Source organism: Stenella coeruleoalba, assembly GCF_951394435.1.
Source record: "Stenella coeruleoalba genome assembly, chromosome: 7".
NCBI lineage: Eukaryota > Metazoa > Chordata > Mammalia > Artiodactyla > Delphinidae > Stenella > Stenella coeruleoalba.
In genome coordinates this window covers 42,358,634-42,379,975 of record NC_137153.1, presented here as the reverse complement: position 1 = coordinate 42,379,975, position 21,342 = coordinate 42,358,634, and the positions used below count along the sequence as shown (strand labels likewise).

The following is a 21,342-nucleotide window of genomic DNA, read 5'->3' as shown; positions in this document are numbered from 1 at the left end:
TGCAGCGAGTGGGGGCTACTCTCCGTTGCGGTGTGCGGGCTTCTCATTGCAGTGGCTTCTCGTGTTGCGGAGCACAGGCTCTAGGCACGCGGGCTTCAGTAGTTGTGGCTCACGGGCTCTAGAGCACAGGCTCAGTAGCTGTGGCGCACAGGCTTAGTTGCTCTGTGGCATGTGGGACCTTCCTGGACCAGAGATTGAACTCATGTCCCCTGCATTGGCAGGCGGATTCTTAACCACTTAGCCACCAGGGAAGTCCCCCAGGGCTTTGTTTTATTTTGTTTGTTTTTTAATTTTTGAATTTTATTTTATTTATACAACAGGTTCTTATTAGTCATCAATTTTATACACATCAGTGTATACATGTCAATTCCAATTGCCCAATTCATCACACCACCATCCCCACCCACCCCACACGGCTTTCCCCCCTTGGTGTCCATACGTTTGTTCTCTACATCTGTGTCTCAACTTCTGCCCTGCAAACCGGTTCATCTGTACCATTTTTCTAGGTTCCACATACATGCGTTAATATAGAATATTTGTTTTTCTCTTTCTGACTTACTTCACTCTGTATGACAGTCTCTAGAGCCATCCACGTCTCAACAAATGACTCAACTTCATTCCTTTTTATGGCTGAGTAATATTCCATTGTATATATGTACCACAACTTCTTTATCCACTCATCTGTCGATGGGCATTTAGGTTGCTTCCATGACCTGGCTATTGTAAATAGTGCTGCAAGGAACATTGCAGGTGCATGTGTCTTTTTGAATTATGGTTTTCTCTGGGTATATGGCCAGTAGTGGGATTGCTGGGTCATATGGTAGTTCTATTTTTTATTTTTTAAGGAACCTCCATACTGTTCTCCATAGTGGCTGTATCAATTTACATTCCCACCAACAGTGCAAAAGCATTCCCTTTTCTTCACACTCTCTCCAGCGTTTGTTGTTTGTAGACTTTCTGATGATGCAGGGCTTTGTTTTGTAATTTGAAACTTCTTGATCATGAAACCCTCCAAAATTGTTTTGGACCTCTTGGACTTGGGTGGGGGAGGGCAGCAAGGGTATCTGAACGTGGACTTCGGAGTCGCTGTGATGGAGACTCTGGGAACAGAGATCAAGAGCTTTGAGTATAGGGACATGGCTCTGACTGCAGGATGGGCGATTCTGGGTCCACTGAGATAATGGGGGTGAAGGGACATCTAGGTTTGGGGGATATTGGGGAAATGGCAGCTGTGGGGCCCTCATAGGATGGGAGGTAGCTGGGCCCTCCTGCGTGGCTAGGTGGGCCCATTATTTTGGGCTCTGGGATGGAAAGGAGGAGGTCATGCCTCTCATAGGGCTACTGCCATGTGTCAGGAGGGCACTCAGGGCCACCCAAGGGAAGTACTGAGATGATGGAGTGGGGAGGGCTCAGGGCAAGATGACTTTGAGAAACTGTATCTCAGTTGAGGGGGCTTGGCAGAGGCCTGAGTGACTGGCTCCTCATTGCCAGATCCTGCTGGGTAAGGACATGAGAGGCAGCCTTTAGGATGAAGAATTTATTTATTGTTCAGCCCCCTTGGCCCGGCCAGCCCGGGCTCTACCGGCAGTGGTAGTCAGGATAGGTCTCAGACACAAACTCAGGGTGGACGACGTAGTTGTTTCTCTGGGCGCCACCGGTCTTCTTGAAGTGACTTGTGTCCCATCTGTGGGGAGAGATGGGTCGGCCCTTTTGGACCCTCATACGTCTGACTCCAATTCTCAATGCTAATCTTATCCCAACATTTTGTCCCGAATAATGGCCCTAGGCTCCAACATTGACCTCTTGACCTCAGGTTCTACTGTTAAATTTTTGACTCCCGATACCCGCTCCCTCACACTGACTTTTTACTCTTTAATTCAAGCCCTGAACCTAACGCCCTGATCTCTTGACTCTAAGCCCCACTGCCAACATGTAAACCCTCAATGCCACCTCCATGCCCTCTCATTTAGTTGCCAGCTTTGACTTCCCCATGGCACCATCGCCCCCTGGTGTCATCTTCCAGTCGGTGCATCGCAGCGGTCAGTTATCCCAACTAGTCCCTGGGTCCCCCGCCATGCCAAGGTTACAGCTTCTGTGTGGGTGCGCATTTGCATGTGTGAGCGCCAGATTTACCTAAGGTTCGGACAAGGGTAGTATGACGGCGGGGGAGTTATAACAGCACATTGCATTCCCGGCCGGTGCTTGCAGGGCGATACACTCCTGGAGAAGGAAGCAGTGGGCAGGAATGGGTCGGGCCTTTTGACTTCCCTCTACGCCCCAACCCAGACCAAGACTCTGAGCTGCACTTCAGGTGTCAGTCCTACTGCTCGGAGATCCTCCCTTCCGGCCTCCTGTCCCTTCAAGACCTCGAAACGTCGCCTCTGGGAAGACACCTGAAGTCCCTCTCCCCCTAAGGCCTCGTTTCTGCCGCCCAGGCTGGGCGGCGGAGAACGCTGTACTCTGGGGAGGGTTGGGGTACAGTCATTGAGGACCTGGGAGCCCCCGGATCCTCAACATGGGACAGCAATTACTCCAGCTTATCGACGAGGCGACGTTTCTGAGGCTTAGGCACTTTCTCGCTCCTCCACGCCCTTGTGAGGGATAAGACCCAGTTTCGCACAATGAATCAGTCTCTCTCAGCCTGGGGAGGGACGGGGTATCACCACGGGGTTAGGGACAGCGTTCAGGATCTCCCTCCCCCTTTCACAGCTCTCTAGACAGACGCAGACATTGGAGTTCTCCTAGGCTCAGCCAGCCTTGTCTAACGCCAAGTGCAGGGAAAGGGCCGCGTTGCAGTCTGGGCTTCTGCTGAGCGCTCGAGCTTCAGTTTCCTCCACAATAACACGCGACGCTGTCTACCTCCAGAGATGGTGCGGGGCCCCGAGGAGGCCAGGGCCCTTCTGGTAATGCGGTCACCACTTCCTTGCCTTCTTAGAACCCAGCGATGACCCTGCCCATTACCAACGGTGACCCGAGGCCCAGGAATAGGGGACACTGTTCTGAGGACACATGGCACTCCGCAAACTAGAACCTGCGTCTCCAGGGTCGGGTGACCAGGTAGGGGGCGGGGCCGGCGGGTGTGGGAAGGGGGAGCAAACTGGTGCGCGGAGTTTGTTCCTCAAAGAAACCCTCGGGCAGAGCCTCCAGAAGACGTACAGGAGCCAGGTTGACCTTTAGCCCAGTTCAGGAGGGATAGAATCAGGAACTCGGGTATCTCCGTGCAGGTTCTCCCGCCTCAGCCGTACGTTCAGGCCATGAGGCCCCAGGGCGGGACAGGGAGGCGCCAGTAAGCGGACCGCGCGGGCTGGAGGCGGGGTGAGGTCTGGCACAGACGCAGGTGAGAGCTAGAAGTGGTTCGGGATGGAGCGTCCGCAGCTGGGGTAGGGGGGACTCTGGGGGCGGGGCTTGCTTGGGGGCGGGGCCCGGCTACTGTGCGCGCGGCCCTGCGAACCTTGCAGTCGGCCGCTCCGTGCGCAAAAGCCGCAGGCGACGTTCGGTGCATGGTGGCCCGGCGACGCAGTAGTCCATGCCAAGCAGACAGTGGCGGCCCGAGCAAGCGCTTTCATAACCCTGGCAGGGCAGGCGGCCCGGCAGCGGGTCCACACACCCACAGCGGGGCGTGATCTCTGGCAGCGGCTTGTTCCGTGACAGCGAGTTCAGCATGTTCACCACTACCTCGCGCTCTGCGCCCGCGGGCCCCGAGCCCGGGAGACCCAGACACAGAGTCACAGGAATGGGAAGAGACAAGGTCAGAGACAGGAAGAGATGGAGACACAAACAGAGACAAGGTTACAGCCTCTCCAGGGCCCTCGGCCTCCGCCCCGTACCTCGGGTCTCCATCCCTCCGTCCTTCTGGCCTACACATTTTCCTCCACTGTCCCACCATCCGTTACCGTAGGCGTTGAGTCGCTCCGGCTTAGGAGGGTACACCAAGGGCATTCCTCGAACTACTGTCTCCATCCCGGCCTCCTGGAAGTGGCACACACGCTGCCTCAAGCTCTGACCCGGAAGAGTTCCTCCTTTGGGGGTTCTCCCAGAACACGCAGACTAGTCCCAGGCCACGCCTTCACCCGCCCTCCAGAAGCTCCCCTACTCTCCCACGTTCTGAGTGTTTGGGGTTGTCGCTGGGCAACGCGTTTTACTCCGCCTCCCAGGTGGTGGGGGTGGGGGAAGTGGAGCTGTAGGTGGACCAGGTCTGGACCTGCACCTCTGACATCCCTGTCTCACCGTTTGCCTCTGATTTTACCCTTCTTTGTCTAGCCGACTCTGTGTAGCTGTGTCTTCGTGTCTCTCTAATAGGGATTTTTCAATATTGCAGTGTTGCCTGCCCATCAGAATCACTTGGGGAACTTATGAAAAATTCTGATTCTGATTCTTGAAGTTCTGATTCAGAAGAGTTCGGTCAACCTGAGGTCGGCCATCAACCTACAGTTAAGAGCCCCTACTCTTGCCTGGTATCCTTACATCTTCCCTCTTTCTTCATGCCTAGGGCCGTGGCTGGACTCCTTCCTATCTCTTTGGAAGACTCTCCTGTATCTATCTGCTCTGCCTCTGGATGGCCTTGTTCTCCCTCCTTTGTCCTTGCTCACATCACAGAGGAGGGGAGAGGAGCAGGTAGACTCAGCCTATCAATGACTTCTTGGCCAGACCATGTGGGAAGGCGCCAGGTGGCAAGCTTCAGGAAGGTAGCGCCTCAAGGAGTGCGCACCAGCCATGTCTCCACAGAGCCTAGCCAGAGATTGGGACCCAGAGGCCCAGCACAGCTTCACTCCTGAGCTCCCTTGTTTCCTAGAAAATATAAACCCTAGTCTCACAAATGGGAAAAGGCCTTGGAGCATTGTTGGTGGGAAAGGGATGAGAAACTAATGGTGAAATATCAGACACTGTGGTTTGAGAGGCAGATGGGGGGTGGGGGGTGGTCCCAGGCCCCAGGCATCTTTGCTGGGCACAGTAGATACCTTAGGCAGGCGAGGAAGGTATGTGGCACATTTGTTCCAGCCCGTACAGTTGTAAGGTCCCATCTTCCATGTATTGTACTGGTTACCGCACAGGTGGTTTGGGTTGCATTTGTCTGCTTGATCATAGGGGTGGAGACATAAGACAGTATTACTTCTTATTCTGCCCCAGGATCTGGGACCCCTTCGATATTTTTCCTCTGATCCCCAGCACAAAGCTGGACGCTCACTCATCTCCCTTAGGCCAGAAAAGCCCAGCCTGGCCCCATACTTGTCTTAGACACTGAGATGCAGCCTATATCCCACCTAAGACAAGCTTCTGAGTGGAGCCTGGGTCCTTTGAGCTGATCGCTTTTCATCCTGGCACCACCCTCTCTGAATCAGCCAACCTGGAAACCCTGGAAATGGGCCTCCTCCCAAATCCTCCCTCTCATCTTCCACATCCAGGCTCAAAGTCTGCTTATTCTGCCTCCTTAAAATCACTTGACTCTATTCTTTCTTCCAGTCCCCCATGATATCACTCCTGTATCTCTGCAGTGCCTAAACCAGGAGACAAGAATGTCATGGTTAATAGGATGGACTCTGTAGACTGACTCCTGTGGTTCAAATTTCAGCTCTGCCATATATTAACTGTGTGTGACCTTGATCTAGTTAATTAATTTCACCTTGTCTCTATTTCCTTAATTTTAAAATGGGGGTAATAATACTATCTACCCCATAGGGTCCTTGTGAGATTTAAATAAGTTATTATATGTAAAACATTTAGAACAATGCCTGGCACAGAGAAAACTATCATCATCATCATCATCATCATCATCATCACCATTATTATTATTGTTTTTATTATTGTTATTAGCCTACTGGTCTTCCTGCCTCATTCTGAAATCCTACAATCCGATCTCTACATAGAAACTGTGGCACTTATGATAAATGAAAATCTGACCAAGACAGTTCTCTACTTAAAACCCTCCAAAGCCCCACCCATCCAGTCACCTAAGTGTCCTGTAAGTTCCTCTCTGATCCACCACTCTAACAGTGTGAAAGAATACATGTGAGAGATTAGGAAAGGAGTTCTAGGAGCCCTAGAGTAAGAGCAGGTGCGTGTATGTGTGGGACAGTGTGTTGGGACTTGGAGTTCTAGGTTGGTGGGTTGGACATACTGAGTTTAAAGTGTTTGGGGCCATTCAGGTAAATTTGATCATAATCAGATAAAGGAAAGTGGAATCCTGGTAAGAGGACAAGACTAGAAATAAACACTTAGAGTTGTCAGTAATTAAAGATGTGGGTTAGATTAAACGGTCTCAGGAGAGGAATAAGGAGAGAGGAGGGTCCGATCAGCATCCCGAGGAACCCCATGTTTCCAGAATGATTAAACAAGAGACCCAGCAATTGAGGCATCAGAGAAGCTGAGGAAGGAAAGAGTTTCACAGAGAGTGGTCAGAGTGAAATACATAGGGTAGGTCTCATGAGGAAAAGACTGAAGAGTCCCATGGATGAGGTAATTAGAACCATACAAGATCAGTTTTAATAAACATTAAACATGAGTGTAGGAGATGCAGACTCCCAATTTCAATTGAAGATTAATCATCAATTCATTCAACAAATACTTATGAAGCCTGCTGCTATTCTAGGTGGAGGGGGCACAGCTCTAAATAAAACAAGACTCTCTGTTCTTTTGGAATGTACAGGAAGACATAATAAACCCCTAACCAAATGAGAAAGATAATTTCTCATAAGGCATAAGGAGTGAGGAAGTAGAGACATAGACTCTATTTCCAAGAATCTTGGCTGTGAAGGGGAGGAGCAAGAGAGAATTTTTAGACAGGAGGAAATTAGAAAAGTCTTCCAGGTTGAGGGGAGAGAGATGTGGTGAGGCAGAGGGATGCAGGAGAGAAGGGAACCTGATGGAGCAGGGTCACTAAGAAGATGGGAGGAGATAGCACCGGAATACACATGGAGGAATTTGTTTGGAGGAGGTTAATGCTCCCTCCCTCTCTCTAGGGATAAGGCCCAGGCCCCTTCCAATTCTTTGGCATAGACTGGGAGCTCCCAAAAGGCAGAGCCTGGATCTCCTCCTCCAGGGTCAGGGGTCAGGATCAAGGTCACGCCAGGTGGTTGGGAATCAAGCTGGAATGGGGGTAATTAGAGAAGAAGCCCTGGTCGAGGATGGGGATAAGGTTTGTATAGGATCAGGGTGGAGGTCAGAAGTCAAGTTGGGTTCAGGTGTAGGGTCTTTGTTGGGGTCACTGAATGGGGTCACAGTTGGGTGATGGGTGAGGCCCTACCTTCCTCTTGAGACAGCCAGTATTTCTCAGGCAAGTAGGGGTGGCCTGGTATGGAATTCTTATAGCGGTAGTCCTGCACAGCACACTTGACCCTCTTCTGCTGGGCTTCAGGATCCACGTGGCGCTGCACAGTCTGAGTCAGGCCCTGTCAAGGAGAGAGGGGAGGAGATGGCTAGGTGCATGGAGACCCCAGCCTTGGTATCCAGCTGGACCTAGATTTAGCCCCTATTGAGGTCAGCCCAGGTGCGTCTCCCAACCCTCTCCCTATGCCAGAGGGATCCCCAGGCCAGCCTTGGTTCCCTCTGCATAGTTCTTTTGCTTGAATCACCCTTTTCTCCTTTTCTTCCATCCAAGGCTCGGACTTGGAACCCAACATTTTCCCTCAGTCAGAGTGGTTTTCTGATGTTCTTCTCATTTCTGTCCTTTCCTTGACTGGGACCTATAAGGGCAGAGCTGGGTGTTCCTGTCCTCTTTCTTCCAGACTGTGTGCTGCCTGGGAGCAGGGCCTGGGTCTTCCCCAACAGAGCAACAGGCCCGTGGAACAACCTCAGGAAAGGCTGGCTGCCCCGGGAGCTGGCTACCTTAGGCAGGTGTTTTGGACAGGAAGGGCTCTCTGTGAATCTGGCATCTTGAAGGAGATGAAGGATGGGGCCAGAGGGGCACCTACTTTAAAATCTAATTCTCTGACTCCAACCTGACCCTAATTCTGCTGTAGCTCTCATCTTGACACCAATATTACCCTTGACCCTGACATATACGTTGTGCTGGTCCACATCCTATCCTGATTTTTTCCCTGATCTTGGTTCAGGCTCTGGGCCCCTCTGCTTCTTGGGGTTCACCTCATCTTATCCCAACACCCCTTGTTTGGCTGGGTCTGTAGAAGCCCAGATCAAGGGCCCCCTTTTCCTCAGCTAAAGGCCCATTGCCAAGTTAGTTGTGGGCCCATGTCTCTGTAGGCAGCTAGGATGAAAAGGCAGCTGGGTTCCAGGGGTGGGACACCCAGCAAAGTCAGACACCAGAAAGGACTTTCTCATCATAGTGGGCAGCAAGGTGCTGGGATGACGCTGTTGCACTGCATTTCACCCTTATGATCTGAAGAGCAGAGGCTTCTCTTGGCCTGGGATGAGACCTTGCTGCTTCTAGTGCTCCTATTCCCCTGAAAACCCCTCAGCTGAGGGGCTTCTTGGATCCTCCGTGCCCAGCTGAGGTTTTGTTCTGTGGGCAGATCCTACACAGTCATACTCCATATGGGTGGAGGGGCCCCATGACTTAGCACTCCCCTGAGTTTTACATACACACAAACACATGCACATCCAGACATACACATAGATCTGTGCACCCAGATACACTCATAGACAGATGTACATCTATACATACACACTCAGACACGCTCACACACACACACACACACACACACACACACACAAATAATCATTTAGAAGAACTCACAGACTCTTCAGTGTTTCCATTCGAGGCTTTCCTCAGATGTCTGTAATCTTTGACTGCTCATGTTTATGAGTAGGAGACTAAAAAGGCTCATTGGAGGCTTTGAGCTGTGGGTGGGCGTCATTGTAGGATGCTCTGGCTAGACTATTTGTTGCAAACTCTGTCAGTATCTGTAGGTCTTTTCTCTTGGGCTGATCAGATCCCTCGGAAGAGACTCTTTCAGTCTTTGGCTTGAGAGTAGTGACCTAGCTGCCATTGTTCTGAGAACCTAGTGGAGAAGAGGGCTGCTGGGGGTTTAGCATTCAGCATATGGAGGTTCATCTGTTTTCAGTATGGTACCCTGACCTTAACTGGAATCTCCAGTCCTGAGATCCTTGCTAAAAAATAAGCCTTCTGACTTTTGCAGAGATGGGTGAGCAGTCACCCTACGGCGTGGAATAGAAGAGGGGGTTTAATTGCTTCTTAGCTTTCAAATCATTATTGTTTCAGCCTTGGTCCTGTCCCATCTTCTGTTCCAGAGAAACCTAGTATTACCAATTTCTGAGCCTTTTAAAAATTCTGCAGTTTTAAGTTGAATTATGTCTTGTGTTTCCCACTGCTGGCTTTGGATTCAGCTTTCTCAGATCTGCTGTGTCAGTTACTACTTATCTATCACACTTTCCAGCTTCTGAAATTTTGTCATTGTCCTTCCTTCTCACTATTCTTGCAAATTTATGTCTTAAATATGCATTTATTGTAGTTTTCGAGGGGTTTTAGGAAGGAGTCAAAACGTGTTCATTTCAACCCAGAGAATTATAGTTCTTTATATATTCTACATATTCCTTTGTCAGTTACATGTTGCAATTATCGTCTCTCAGTTTGTGGCTTGTAACTTCATTTTCTTTTTGGTGTCTTTTGATGAACATAAGTTCTTAATTTTAACATAGTTGAATTTATTCATCTCTTATGTAGTGCTTTTGTGACTTAGGAAATCCATCCATAATCTAAGATAATGGAGATAATGTCATAATTTTTTCTAAAATTATACAGTTTTACTTTCCATATTTGTGCCTTAATCTGTCAGGAATTTGTTTTGGGGTTTGGTGTGAATTAGGGGATCAATTTAGTTTTTATCCACATGGATAACCAGTTGTCTCATTGAGTAATCTATCTTCTCCCACAGATTTGTAATGCCACCCCAAGCCTGAAACATCTTTTCCCATAGCTTTACTTTCAGTCATCTCTGTTGTATATCGTTTCCATATATGTGTGGCTCCATTTCTGGTCTGTTTTATTCCATTAATCAATTTGTGTATCCCTACAGTAATATTATGCTTTATGAATTTCTATAGCTTGGTAATAAATATTAATATCTGACTGGACAAGTCCCCTTCTTCTTCAGGTGTGTTTTAGCTAGTTCTTGGGCCTTCGCTCTTCTCTATAAATTTTAGAGACAGCTTGTCAAATTCTTCAAAAACTCCTGTTGAGATTTTAATCAGAATTGCATGGAATCTTTATGTTAGTGACTCTTCCTATTCATGAGCATGTTACGCCTCTTCATTTAAGTATTTTTTTAAAGTATTCAAAGTTTTATAATATTATCCATACAGTTTTGCACACATTGTTAGATTTATTTCTACTTACTCTCACTCTGTGTTGCTAAAATGACATATATATTTTAAGATTATGCTTCCTAAATATGCTTTTTATCTTAAATTCATCCAACTTTCTAAATTCTCTTATTCTAATAATTTGTAGATTCTATAAACACAACTGTATCATCTGTGAATAATGACAGTTTTTGTAAAAATTCCTTTCCTATCCTTGTACCTTACATGATATTGTTTTCTAATATACAATTTACATGATATTGTTTTCTAATATTTGGTTCTTTCTTTAAATTTTACAAGTTAAAAATTATTATAATTATTTTCTATGGACAATGTTTAAATTTATCTCATGTTTACCAGTTTCTTAGCTCACTATTCCTTCTTGCCTCTCAGACCTTCCTTTTGTTATCATTTTCCTTCTCCCCAAAGTGTATCCTTTAGAAGTTCCTTTATTATAAGTCTTTTAAAATTTTTTATTTTTATTTTTGGCTGTGTTGTGTCTTCGTTGCTATGCGTGGGCTTTCTCTAGTTGAGGCGAGCGGGGGCTACTGTTCGTTGCAGTGCACGGGCTTCTCATTGCGGTGGCTTCTCTTGTTGCGGAGCACGGGCTCTAGGCGTGAGGGCTTCAGCAGTTGCAGCACGTGGGCTCTGTAGTTGTGGCTCGTGGGCTGTAGAGCGCAGGCTCAGTGGTTGCAGTGCACGGGCTTAGCCGCTCAGCAGCGTGTGGGATCTTCCCAGACCAGGGCTCGAACCTGTGTCCCCTGCATTGGCAGGCGGGTTCTTAACCACTGTGCCACCAGGGAAGCCCCCTATTATATGTCTTATTGTAGTAAATATTTTAGTTTTTGTCTGTGTCTTTATCTTTCTTTTGTTCTTGAAAGGAAGACACATTGAAAATAATTTCTCTCTGCATGTTTTTAAGGTCATCTCTTAAGCTGGTGTTGTGCAGTTTCACGTGTTACCTAAGAATCTATGGATTCATTTCTCTTGTTAGTTGTTGAAAATCAAGAGCCTTTGTCTCTTCAGATAATGACTACTCTCCTTTCTGCTCTTTCCTTCTGGAACCCCGAGTAGTTGTGTGGGATCTTCTCTTTCTTTCCTGTTGCTTAATGTTTCTTCCATATTTTCTATAGCTCTCTGTCTGTCTGTGCTGCATTCTGGGAAATTTCTTTTGCTCTGTTTTTTTTTTTTTCCACACTGCACAGCTTGTGGGATCTTAGTTCTCCAATGAGGGATGGAACTCGTGCCCCCTGAACTGAAAGCGTGGAGTCTTAACCACTGGACCACCAGGGAAGTCCCCCTGCTCTGTTTTTCATTTCACTGATGTTCTTAAGCTGTGTCTAATTTGCTCCTTAATCCATCCATTGAGTTTTGGTTTTGTTTTTTTTTAATTTTTTTTTGAGTTTTGGTTTTAACACATATATCTTTTATTTCTAAAATTTTGTTTCTTTAAAAAAATCTGTCCATTCTTTTAAAAATATAATCTCTTGTTGCATCCTCATTTTGATGAGTTCACATTTTGCTCAGAAAATTCATAATTATTTTGTGTTCTTTAACTATTATTTCCAATATCTGACATCCTTGGAGGTTTAAGTCTGCTGTTTGTTGTTTCTGTTGACTGTCATATGGTGGTTTGTTTCCTTATGTCTTTTATTGTGAGCTCAGATCTGATTGACCATACTCTAAGGATACCTGGAAACCTACATTGAGGATATTTTCCACCATAGAAGGTATACATTCATCGTGTATGTGTGTGTGTGTGTGTGTGTGTGTGTGTGTGTGTGTGTGTTGGGGTAGCGGGGAGGAAGGGAGCCCGAGATCACTGGACTTTCTGGTTCAGTTGCTCCATCTTTCAGCTAGCTTAAGGGTTAAACTCCTGCTTGTAGTACTGATAGTGGCGTTTGTCCTCAGGGCAATCCTGTCTTCTTAGTATACTTACTACTCATCTCCACTGACAGTCCAAAACAAAATGAAAATTAATTTTTATGCAGGACCTAGTTGTTTGGAAGCAGGAGGGCCCTTCAGAGTTTCTAGACCACCATACTGCCAGAAGCGGAAGCCTTTTCCTTCATTATTAATCCCACTGCTATCTGACTTTCATTCCTCACCACTCGCTGAAGCTGTTTAGCCAGGCGGCTAAGTGTTACTACATCCAAGAGATCCCTTTCTGTGCTGACAGCATTTGACACCGAGCTTTGTCTAATAATGCTGTCTTTGTTGGTTTCTCTATGATTTTCGTCCTATCACTGTCTCCTTCTATGGCTCTTCTTCCTTTACCTACTCCTGAAATATTGACATTCTCCAAAGTCCTATCCTTGGCCATTTTCTTACTCTTTTTTTGGCAATCTCTATGACTTCAGCTACCACCTATATGTTGATTTCAGAATTCATGTCTGTAGCCCAAACCTCTGTCCTTTGCTTCAGATAAGTATATCCAGCTACACAGCAGACATCTTTTCCTGGAAGTCCTTGAATATTTTTGTCCCCAGATGAACTCCTAATCTCTCTCTAATCTGCAATTCCAAATCTCAGTTGGTAGCACTGCCCTTCCTCCAGTTTTCCGGAGTCCAAAACCCAGAAGTCCTCTTAATCTCTCCCCTCTTCTTTATATCTAGATGGTGACCAAGGTGTGTTATCTGCTTCCTAAAAATTCCCTCCTATTGAGTTTGGAAAAGCAGGCAGACACTCTCATCTTTTGCTGGTGGGCATGTAGATTATTATAACCCTTATCACAGCAATTTGAAGTGTATATGCAAAGTTTTTAGATTCACATATCCTTTCCCGCAACAATTTCTATCTATGAATTTATCCTAAGGGAATAGTTGATATATACAAAGAATGTACAAGAATAATTATACTAGCAAAATTTTATAAATAATCTAGATTTCCGATAATATAAGATTCCTCAACCATATTTTGGTACATTCATAAAATAAAATACTATAGTCATTAAAATTACATTATAGAATATTTTTGACACAGGAAAATGTACTTGATATATGGTTTTGTGAAAAAAGCAAGATTCAAAATATTAGTATATGATATGACACCACCTTCATAAAAAAATATTTGCTTCCTGAAAGGGCATATAATAATAAATTAACGGTAGTTATTTTGGGTAGTGAGAATTATTTGCCATTTTCTTTGTGCTTCTCTGAGTGATTCCCCACTTTCTGATTGAGCATATATTTATTTTGTAATTATAAAAATTATTTTAAAAAGACTCTCCTATTCAACAGTAGGAGAGTACTATTGAGAGTATAACAATAGTCTCCTATTCAAAAATACTCTCCTATTTTTCACTGCTACAGTCTCTCCTTATCTCCCACCTATATCCTCTTCCCTCATCCTTCACCACCTCACTGGGCTTCCTGCCCTCAACTCCAGCCCCTTCAATCTCCTGCCACAGTGGCCAGAGTGTGTCACTCACAATCCAAGCATGACACTCCCACGCTCAAAAGTCTGGACCATTATGACCACATTTCTCAACACAACCTGAAGCCCTTCACGGTCTGCAGGCTTCTCTCTTACCATAGAGCTGGCCTCTCCCTCTGCTCCAGTTCTCAGTTCCTGGTGGGTCCCTGCCCCTGGGCTGCCCTTTCTCACATTCCTCTTCTGCTCGAGTGTCCTTCTTCTGGATCTCTTAGCAGACCTGCCCTTCAAGTCCCGGGAGTGGCTTTCTGGCTGTTATACCAGCACAAGCCTCTGCTGGTGCATGTTCTACACTGGGCAGTCCTACTTTGTTCACTTTCTGCCGAGAGATCCTCAAAGGCATGGCTTGGCCCTTCACTGTAACCACATTGTCCCTGACACATGTAAATACTCAGCAAAGTTTTGTTGGGTGGTACACACAGATAAACTCCCTTGGGCAGAGTCACAATTAGACTTACAGATCTCTCCATTTTGTGAAAGCTGCACAGCCCCACTTGGCCACCTGTCTTCAAGTACAGACACAGGAGACTGTAATAAGCATGCATAAAAACATTCTTGTAGGCAGAGCCCACAGGCAGCCTCAGGGCCTTTGCACTTTCTGATCACTCTGCCTGGAGCCCTATTCTTTCAGTTCTTCACATGGCTATTTCTCACTCACCTTTCCAGTCTCAGCTCAATGTCACCTTGAAAGAGAGAGCCCTCTTTCATTACTTCTATTTAAGTAGCTCTCCCTGGTTACTTTCCATTTCCAGTACCCCGTTTATGTCCTTTACACAATTTGGGACAATTTACAAAACTCTTATTTATTTCTTGATTATCATCTATCTCTCCCCATCTCCTACCCTGGTGGAGTAGGAGGGCACCATGAGGGCAGGATCTCGTATTACTTTATATATATCATGATAAATTCCATGCCTAAGCAAATGAGTCACACACATACACACACAAAGCTACAAATAATTACAAACACATAATGACAACCACACACTGTCAGTGACACCCACAGCCGTACACTCTGGACTGCCCGCCCCCCAACCCCCGCCCCAGCTCGCCACTTACCGGAGTCACAAACCTGTTGGCTTCCCAGGCCCACAGAGGTGGGTCCTTATAGCCCTCCTTGATGGAGGTAGGATCCTTGTAGGAGTCACTGTAGGTGCTGATGGGGGTCTTAGTCTTGTGGGAAAAGAGGAACATAGTGGGGTCTAGGGGATGCCGTGGTGGGCTCTACCTACCAGGGGCTCCTGCAATACATCAGTGACCACCCAACCCCCTTTCCTAGACAGCTAGGCAGGTGCCCCAGCTGCTGCGACCCCCCTCCTGTGGAGGGTCTCTCAGCTTCCCTCCCTCACAGCCTTCTTGCTCCTACCCCACCCTGATTCCCTCTCTAGGATGGGCAATGCCCATTATGATATCACCTGGCTCAGCCCCAGCCCTGGAGAGGTGAAGAGGTCTGATTTCCTCCCTACCCCAGTCTCTTCCTGCCTCAAGCCTCTCAAAACAGCCCAATTTCCAAGAGTTCACAAGGTCCCTGGAGATCTTCTAGGCGAAGCTTCTCACTGTGATGAAGAGAAACAGAGATTCTGAGGGGTCAAGTGAGTCATCCAGAGCCGCTGCAGCTGGTCGGCGGCAGGCCTAGCCTGGGAACCCACAGGTGGAGGTAGGGTGAAAGGCGCATTCAGAGGATTGGTCCTCTGCCCTTCCCGGCCCATCTGCCCCTTGCCCGCACCCCAGGTAGGGAGCTGAGGCTGGCTTGTTTGATGCTTTTAATATCATTATTTGTGTTACACGATACACAACCAAGGATGATGGTCAATACTGCGATGGAAATGTTAAAAAAAATTTTATACACGGCTCATGTCTTCCACACACCTTCCTGGAAATAAATTAGTGAGCACGGAGAAACGGCTGGCTGGCAGCCAGAGCTGAGGGTAGAGGGAGTGTTAAGGCAGTATCTACAAGGGGCAAGGGTGGCAGGGGGCAAACTAAGGCCTCGATTCCTCCCCTCCAACCTCCCCCACAGGGAAGGAGGGAACCATGCACTTTCCCTAGACCCAGAAAGTGCTGGCTGCCAGCTTCGTACTTCTCTCCGCTACACTTGCTACACTGCCTCAGCTAGAAGCCCTTGCCTGCCAGGGAATTAGGTATATCTTGTGGGGAGGGAGCCTTTCCCTTATTCCTCAGGGCCAGAGAGGTTAAGCAGTGGGCCAGAGTCACACAGCATGTCAGCAGCAAAGGCAGCAGTCTAAGTGAGCCTTGGCGGGGGCCCTGCCTGGAAAAGAGGAGGTACCCATGTTCTCGAAGGGTGAGTCAAGGAGGCGGGGGGTGGTGGTGGTAGTAGTAGTAGGAAGCTTGGTTTTGGGGCCCAGATGACAGGGGGTGGGTATGCTGACCGGGGCGGGGGGGGGGGGGCGGCGGGGAGAAACAGGCTCAGGTGGGGGCCAGTACGGGCCGTGTGAGTCCTGCAGGTGTCTTCTCCGTCCTTGCCTCCCTTTGGCATTTTCTCATCATCTAACCGGGGTTCCTGCACTGGAGGAGTTAGGCGTGGGTTGGAGGAGTTGAGGGTGGAGAGCTGCACCTCAGCACTCAGGAGCTGGCAGTCCCTGGGTGTGGTGCAGGGAGAGGTGCTACCCCTCCTAAGCCAGCAGCCTTACTCTCTCTTCTCACTGCCCTTGCCCCCTTCCAACTCCCACCTCCCAGGACTGGCAGCCAGGAACTGGGCTGTGTGTGTGTCCTGTGCATGCTGGCAGCATGTGAGTGGTATATATTAGAGTGGATTGGCCAGCACGTGGGGGAGGTCAGCATGGAGGAGTGGCCCTGGGATACGGGGTTTGTGCGGCATAGACCTGACCAGGCGTGGGCTATCTGTGCTTTTGCTTTCCTTTGCACGGGGCAGATCTATACTGCCCAGGCCCAGGGGAGGGCCTTGGTCACCTTCTCCCTCTTGATTTTCATCCTCAGCTTTTCTAGCCACCACCCCCACCCCTGCCACCACTGAGAAACAGCAGCAGAAGCAGTAGTACATACATTCTGACTCTCAGACGCCCACACAGCTACACACACCATAGATACTCACATACACGTGCACAGACACACACAGACACACACTCACACATTTCCCAAAAGATCCGATTGTACTCAGGCATACACAGGTCCCACAGGAACTTCCCCCTCTCTTTTCCACCATAGGAGGAAGCAATGAATGATATGCAACTCAGGAAGCCACCAGATGTACTCAAAAGACAACAGAGACCTCCTTATCCACCTCCACAGAAATTCCTATGAAGAAATGCCTTCAGGTTTGGAAGAGCCTTAAAAATAATTTCAGATGCCGCTCATTGTACAGTGGAGGGAACTGAAAGCCAGAGAATATAAATGGCTTGTTGGAGGTAACGGGGAGAGTGCCGGAGCCTTCTGACCGCCAGCCCACTGCACTGCTGAGCAGCCTCTCACACCGTTAACAGGCCACACAGTCACTTCCCCACCGCAGACGCCACAGACATCTGGAGACACAGGCCCAATGCAGAGATGCAGACACACGCCCTCACAGCCCCAGGCACACACACGTTCTGCCAAGCTGTCGCTGCCGTACACATGCAGCCACTGTGTTCTCTTAGGCTTGCTTCCTTGAAGATTCTTCCTGGGAAGCAGCCTCTGGGATCTTGGGCTAGAGTGAGACCGGAATGGGGCATTCGAGGCCAGCCTTAACTCCTGCTTCCAGCCCGGGACAGAGACCAATGAATGGAACAGAAGTGTAAGTGTGTGTGTGTGTGTGTGTGTGTGTGTGTGTGTGTGTGTGTGTGTGTGTGTGTGTGTGTGTGTGTGTGTTGGGTGGGGGGATGAGGCAGGGCACAGAGAGACAGATGCATTAGTTAGGGGCAGGTGAGGGCAGATCATACCACCCTAAACTCTGGCTGTCTGTAACGCCCACCTCACCCTCCACACAATCCAGAGAGCAAGGAAGGGGGTGAATGAGGCAAAGAGGAGAAAGAAGGCAGTGATCCCCAAGGGTGGGGGACAATATCCCACTGGGCAGCTTTATCAGGCTTCCCATCTAGAGATGAGGGTAGAAACGCAGATGGTACGTGGGCCAGCAGGGGGGCATGTGGAGGTGGCTCTAAGGGGCTGGGCCCTGCCCCTACTGCCCTGGGCCTTTCTCCTTCCCAGCCCCTTTCCTTGGCTGGTGCTGGGGGATTCATGGCTTCACGTGGGTGGGTCCAAACCCCTGGCTTTGTGATCCCTCCCCCACTCATTACTGTTGGCCTCCCTGCAGTCCAGTCACCCCTTTCCTCTACTGGGCTGCAGCTTTGGGGAGGGGGCAGGATGCTGGGCGAGGTCCCCCAAGTAACTGAACAAACCGCCCCCTCCCCTCCTCAGCACTCCCGGGGGTGGAGAGAGACCCGGTTTTGGTTTCTCCGGCTCCATGAACACACAGAGGTACACGTCCTACCATAGGAGGAAGCAATGACTGTTACGAGGTTGGCGGCTGTAGGGTGCGCGGGGGCCGGGGGCAGGTGGATGAGCTGGGGAGGGGTTGGCCCCTGCCTGGTCCAACCTGGCCCCCGGCGGCCCCACCCCGGCCGGCCGCAGTGGCCCCGCCAGCTACTGAATGTGGCAGGCGGTGGAGGACGTGGCCTGGCAGCACATGCAGGTGGGGTTCACAGACTTGGGGGGGATGAGGTCCAGGTCCTCATCGTCGGGGATCTCGTCTAACCGGTAGCCGTCCTTCAGCAGCTGGATGTTCAAATCTTGGTTGATCTGCTGTAGGCAAAGGGGAGGGAGGTCAGGCTCGGGACCATCTGGAGGCACCACGCAGGGCCGGGGCCACATGCCCAGGCCATCGGCGCCCAACCTGTTGCATCCTAGGTCTCTCCAAAACCCCAGGCTTTGCACCTCCTCGGCCCCAGCCTCAAGCACGTCCCCCTGGGGCCCCACCCCGCTACACACCGCACCCCATTCTAAGGGCAACTTCCCCCCTTAGGTCCTGCCTCTATTCGGGCCCTGCCCTCATTTCAGGCCCACTCCCGTAAGGTGTCGTCTAGGTAAGGGCCCTGTTCCTGCTCCAACCCGGGTCCAAGCCCCGTCCCTAACCCTGGGCCCCCGGCACTAGAGGCGGAGTCCAAGGCCTCACCTTTCTTTCCGGCCAGATCTTATCCCAGGCCCCGCCCCCGCATGGGCTCCGCCTAGCTTTGCCCACTGCTCCCCTCAGGGTGTGATTTGGCGTTGGCCCCACCCCTTCTCTTGGAGGTGGGCCTGCTTACGTGTGTTTAGGACAGGAAGGGATGGGGCCTCACCTCAGCAGAGGAGTAGCCAGAGGAGGAATATCTGGACATGTCAAAGTCATCATCACTGGCCGCAGGGGAAAGAAGACAGAGAGGAAGTGACTCCCAGATATTAAATAGAAAACTCTCTTTACCTTCCCCCACCGCCATCAGTCAATACCTCACCCCTCCCCAACACTTCCAAATAAACAGCACGGTCTCAGTAAAAACGGTGCTTGCTGTGCGAATGCAGTTTCAAGACAGGTTCCCTAGCTCCACCCTTCTAAATTAATTGCCCCCCTTAGCCTCCTAAATCCCCCAGAGCCCTCCCTCCTTTTTTTTCTAGGCTCAAATTATCCTGGTTTGTTGGGTTTTCCCAAAGTCCAGATCTAGCCAGGTATGTTCCCAGCAGTAGGGCGCCTTCCTCAGAGGGGGCAGGGTGCCATGCAAGGCATTAGGGCCCATTTTAGGGGCAGCCATTGGATCAGCTGTCCCAGGACAGCAGCAGATTGCATAGTTGCCTTTTCCTCTCTCTGCTCTCCCCCACCTCCAGGTAAAAAGTTCCATTCCTTGCGGGGGTTCACAATTGGAGAGGTCCGGGCTGAGGAACACCCCAATTCCAACAATATAGCAAGTACGTCCTGTACAGCCCACTTGTGTGTTTGCACAGGCTGCTGTGGCTTGCCCGGCTGCCCCAATGTCTCTGTACACACCTGTCCGTGTCAAGGGCTACCAGTGGCTTCTCGTCTGGGCTCTGGTCAAGCGAGGAGTAGCCTTTATTGGGGACGACCAGCCTGGGTGGAGAATTGTGGGGACTGGATTGGCAACTGAAGCACACAAGCCTGGTGAGGAACTGGGTTAGGACGTGCCGACCACCTCCCTCACCCCTACGCCACCCTCGCCACCTTGGATCCTGGGAGGCCCTCTCCTCTCAGAGAGGAGCTGAGCCTGAGGAGGGAGGGAAGATGGGAGGCTCGGAACCAGCAGAGATAGGTGCTGGCTGGCAGGGCCCTGGTAGGGTGGAGCGGGGCGGGGGTGGGGCCTCTACCTTGTCCGGGCCATGACATTGTTCTTCTTGGGTTGCTGGTTGACGGGGCTCCCCATGCTGCCATTCTTCAGGGAGCCCTTCCGGGCCAGCTCCCGCTGCTTCTCTGCAGGGGAACATGGGAAGGAAGCTGTGTCCTGCCCCCAGGGGCACCCTGCCTTACTGTTCGGGGCAGCCTGGGCTGGGCCTCCATGGTGAAACCCCTTGCTTCTCTAAGAACTGAGGCAGGGATCCAACTCCAGGCCCTGCTGCTCGGGAGAGACAGTACTTGGCTCTGCACAACCTGAGGCAGATAGTGAGGGGGCAACATGAGGAGGCTGACCCCTGTCTTCCAGGAGCTGTACTCCCAAGTTGGGCAGCTAGTGTGTGCTTGATTCCAGAGAAAGGTTGGAGCAGGAAACATAGAGCAGAAGGATGACAGGGCTTCCTGCAGGTGACACCTTGAGATGGAGAGAGGATGGCATTCTAGTAAGGAGGGAGAGTGTACAGAAAAATGCACTTAGAAGTTGAGTGTAATAAGTGTGGATGTGGATGGGATGGAAGGGTGAAGATGGAGGGAGGTCAGTTTAGAAAAGTAGGATACATTTATTCAGTCATTTATTTATTCAGCAAACATCTGTGTCACCAGTCATGTCTCAGGTCCTGTGCTAAGCGGCTGGGGGCTCCCTCTGATTACAGACTCAGAGCATGAAGGCCTTGAATGCCAAACAGATGAGTTAGGGATTAATGCAGAAGGAAAAGAAGCCACTGAAGGTTGTAGAGTGGGAGGGGCAGATGGGGCTGGCAGGGTAAGGGGCAGGAGGCTGGGGGAGCCCCTCTGCCTAGACTACTTCTGACTCATCTGTCAGCCTCTGAATTCTCTGAGGCTCCATAGCCTACCAGATTCATGGGGCTGGCAACCAGGTGACCCATTGCCTCATGTGTGGCCCTGTTACCAGTAGCCAGTTGCTGTCTGGGCCCTAGAGGAGGCCTGGCTACCCATTCCTCCTTGTCATTTCAGCCCCGATGTTGGAAAAAGGACTGCCAGGGGAAAGCTCTCATAAAATAACCACAAGCTCCAGAGAGGAAGGATGGGATGGGCATTTCCAGCTACTGTGACTCTGGAATTTCCTCGACCTCCATGTCTCCGTGTCTCTCATCTCCCAGTCTCTAACCCTCTTTCTTTGCCACTGCTCACCTAACTCCCTCAAACCTGCCTCCACCTCCTTTCCAGCAGGCAGCACCTGCCGTTACCACCCCAAGCCTCTAGGGGGTGCAATTCGCCTTAAAGTTCCTGGTGGGGATTTTCCTCAGTGCAACTGGAACGAGGTTGTGAATTTTCTAGAGGAGCTT

General features: G+C 49.7%; 2 protein-coding genes across 7 annotated transcripts in view; both read right to left on the bottom strand.

Annotated features, from left to right (window-relative positions):
- Positions 1-1,578: 1,578 nt before the first annotated feature.
- Positions 1,579-14,901, bottom strand: SPMIP6 (sperm microtubule inner protein 6; the record flags this gene model as incomplete). Of its 2 annotated transcripts, XM_079927804.1 has the most annotated exons (7): positions 1,579-1,684; positions 2,134-2,220; positions 3,452-3,683; positions 3,894-3,969; positions 4,959-5,074; positions 7,241-7,385; positions 14,767-14,901. In XM_079927804.1, 7 exons carry the CDS (start codon positions 14,899-14,901, stop codon positions 1,579-1,581), a joined length of 897 nt encoding a protein of 298 aa, XP_079783930.1. The 2 variants fall into 2 exon arrangements, with proteins under 2 accessions (XP_079783930.1, XP_079783931.1); XM_079927805.1 differs by lacking the exon at positions 1,579-1,684 and having other exon boundaries at positions 1,697-2,220; positions 3,457-3,683.
- Positions 14,902-14,957: 56 nt separating this feature from the next.
- FAM219A (family with sequence similarity 219 member A) overlaps positions 14,958-21,342 on the bottom strand; it is a 55,617-nt gene continuing 49,232 nt past the window's right edge. For 3 of the 5 annotated variants that reach the window (XM_079925890.1, XM_079925893.1, XM_079925892.1), the window contains exons 3-6: positions 20,014-20,116; positions 19,679-19,759; positions 18,999-19,053; positions 14,958-18,465 (exon numbers count right to left, since the gene is read on the bottom strand). In XM_079925890.1, the coding sequence (XP_079782016.1) occupies positions 18,307-18,465; positions 18,999-19,053; positions 19,679-19,759; positions 20,014-20,116 (398 nt within the window). In that variant the 3' untranslated portion in view covers positions 14,958-18,306. The remainder of the gene's footprint in view (positions 18,466-18,998; positions 19,054-19,678; positions 19,760-20,013; positions 20,117-21,342) is intronic. The other 2 variants (XM_079925891.1, XM_079925894.1) reach the window with 1 other exon arrangement.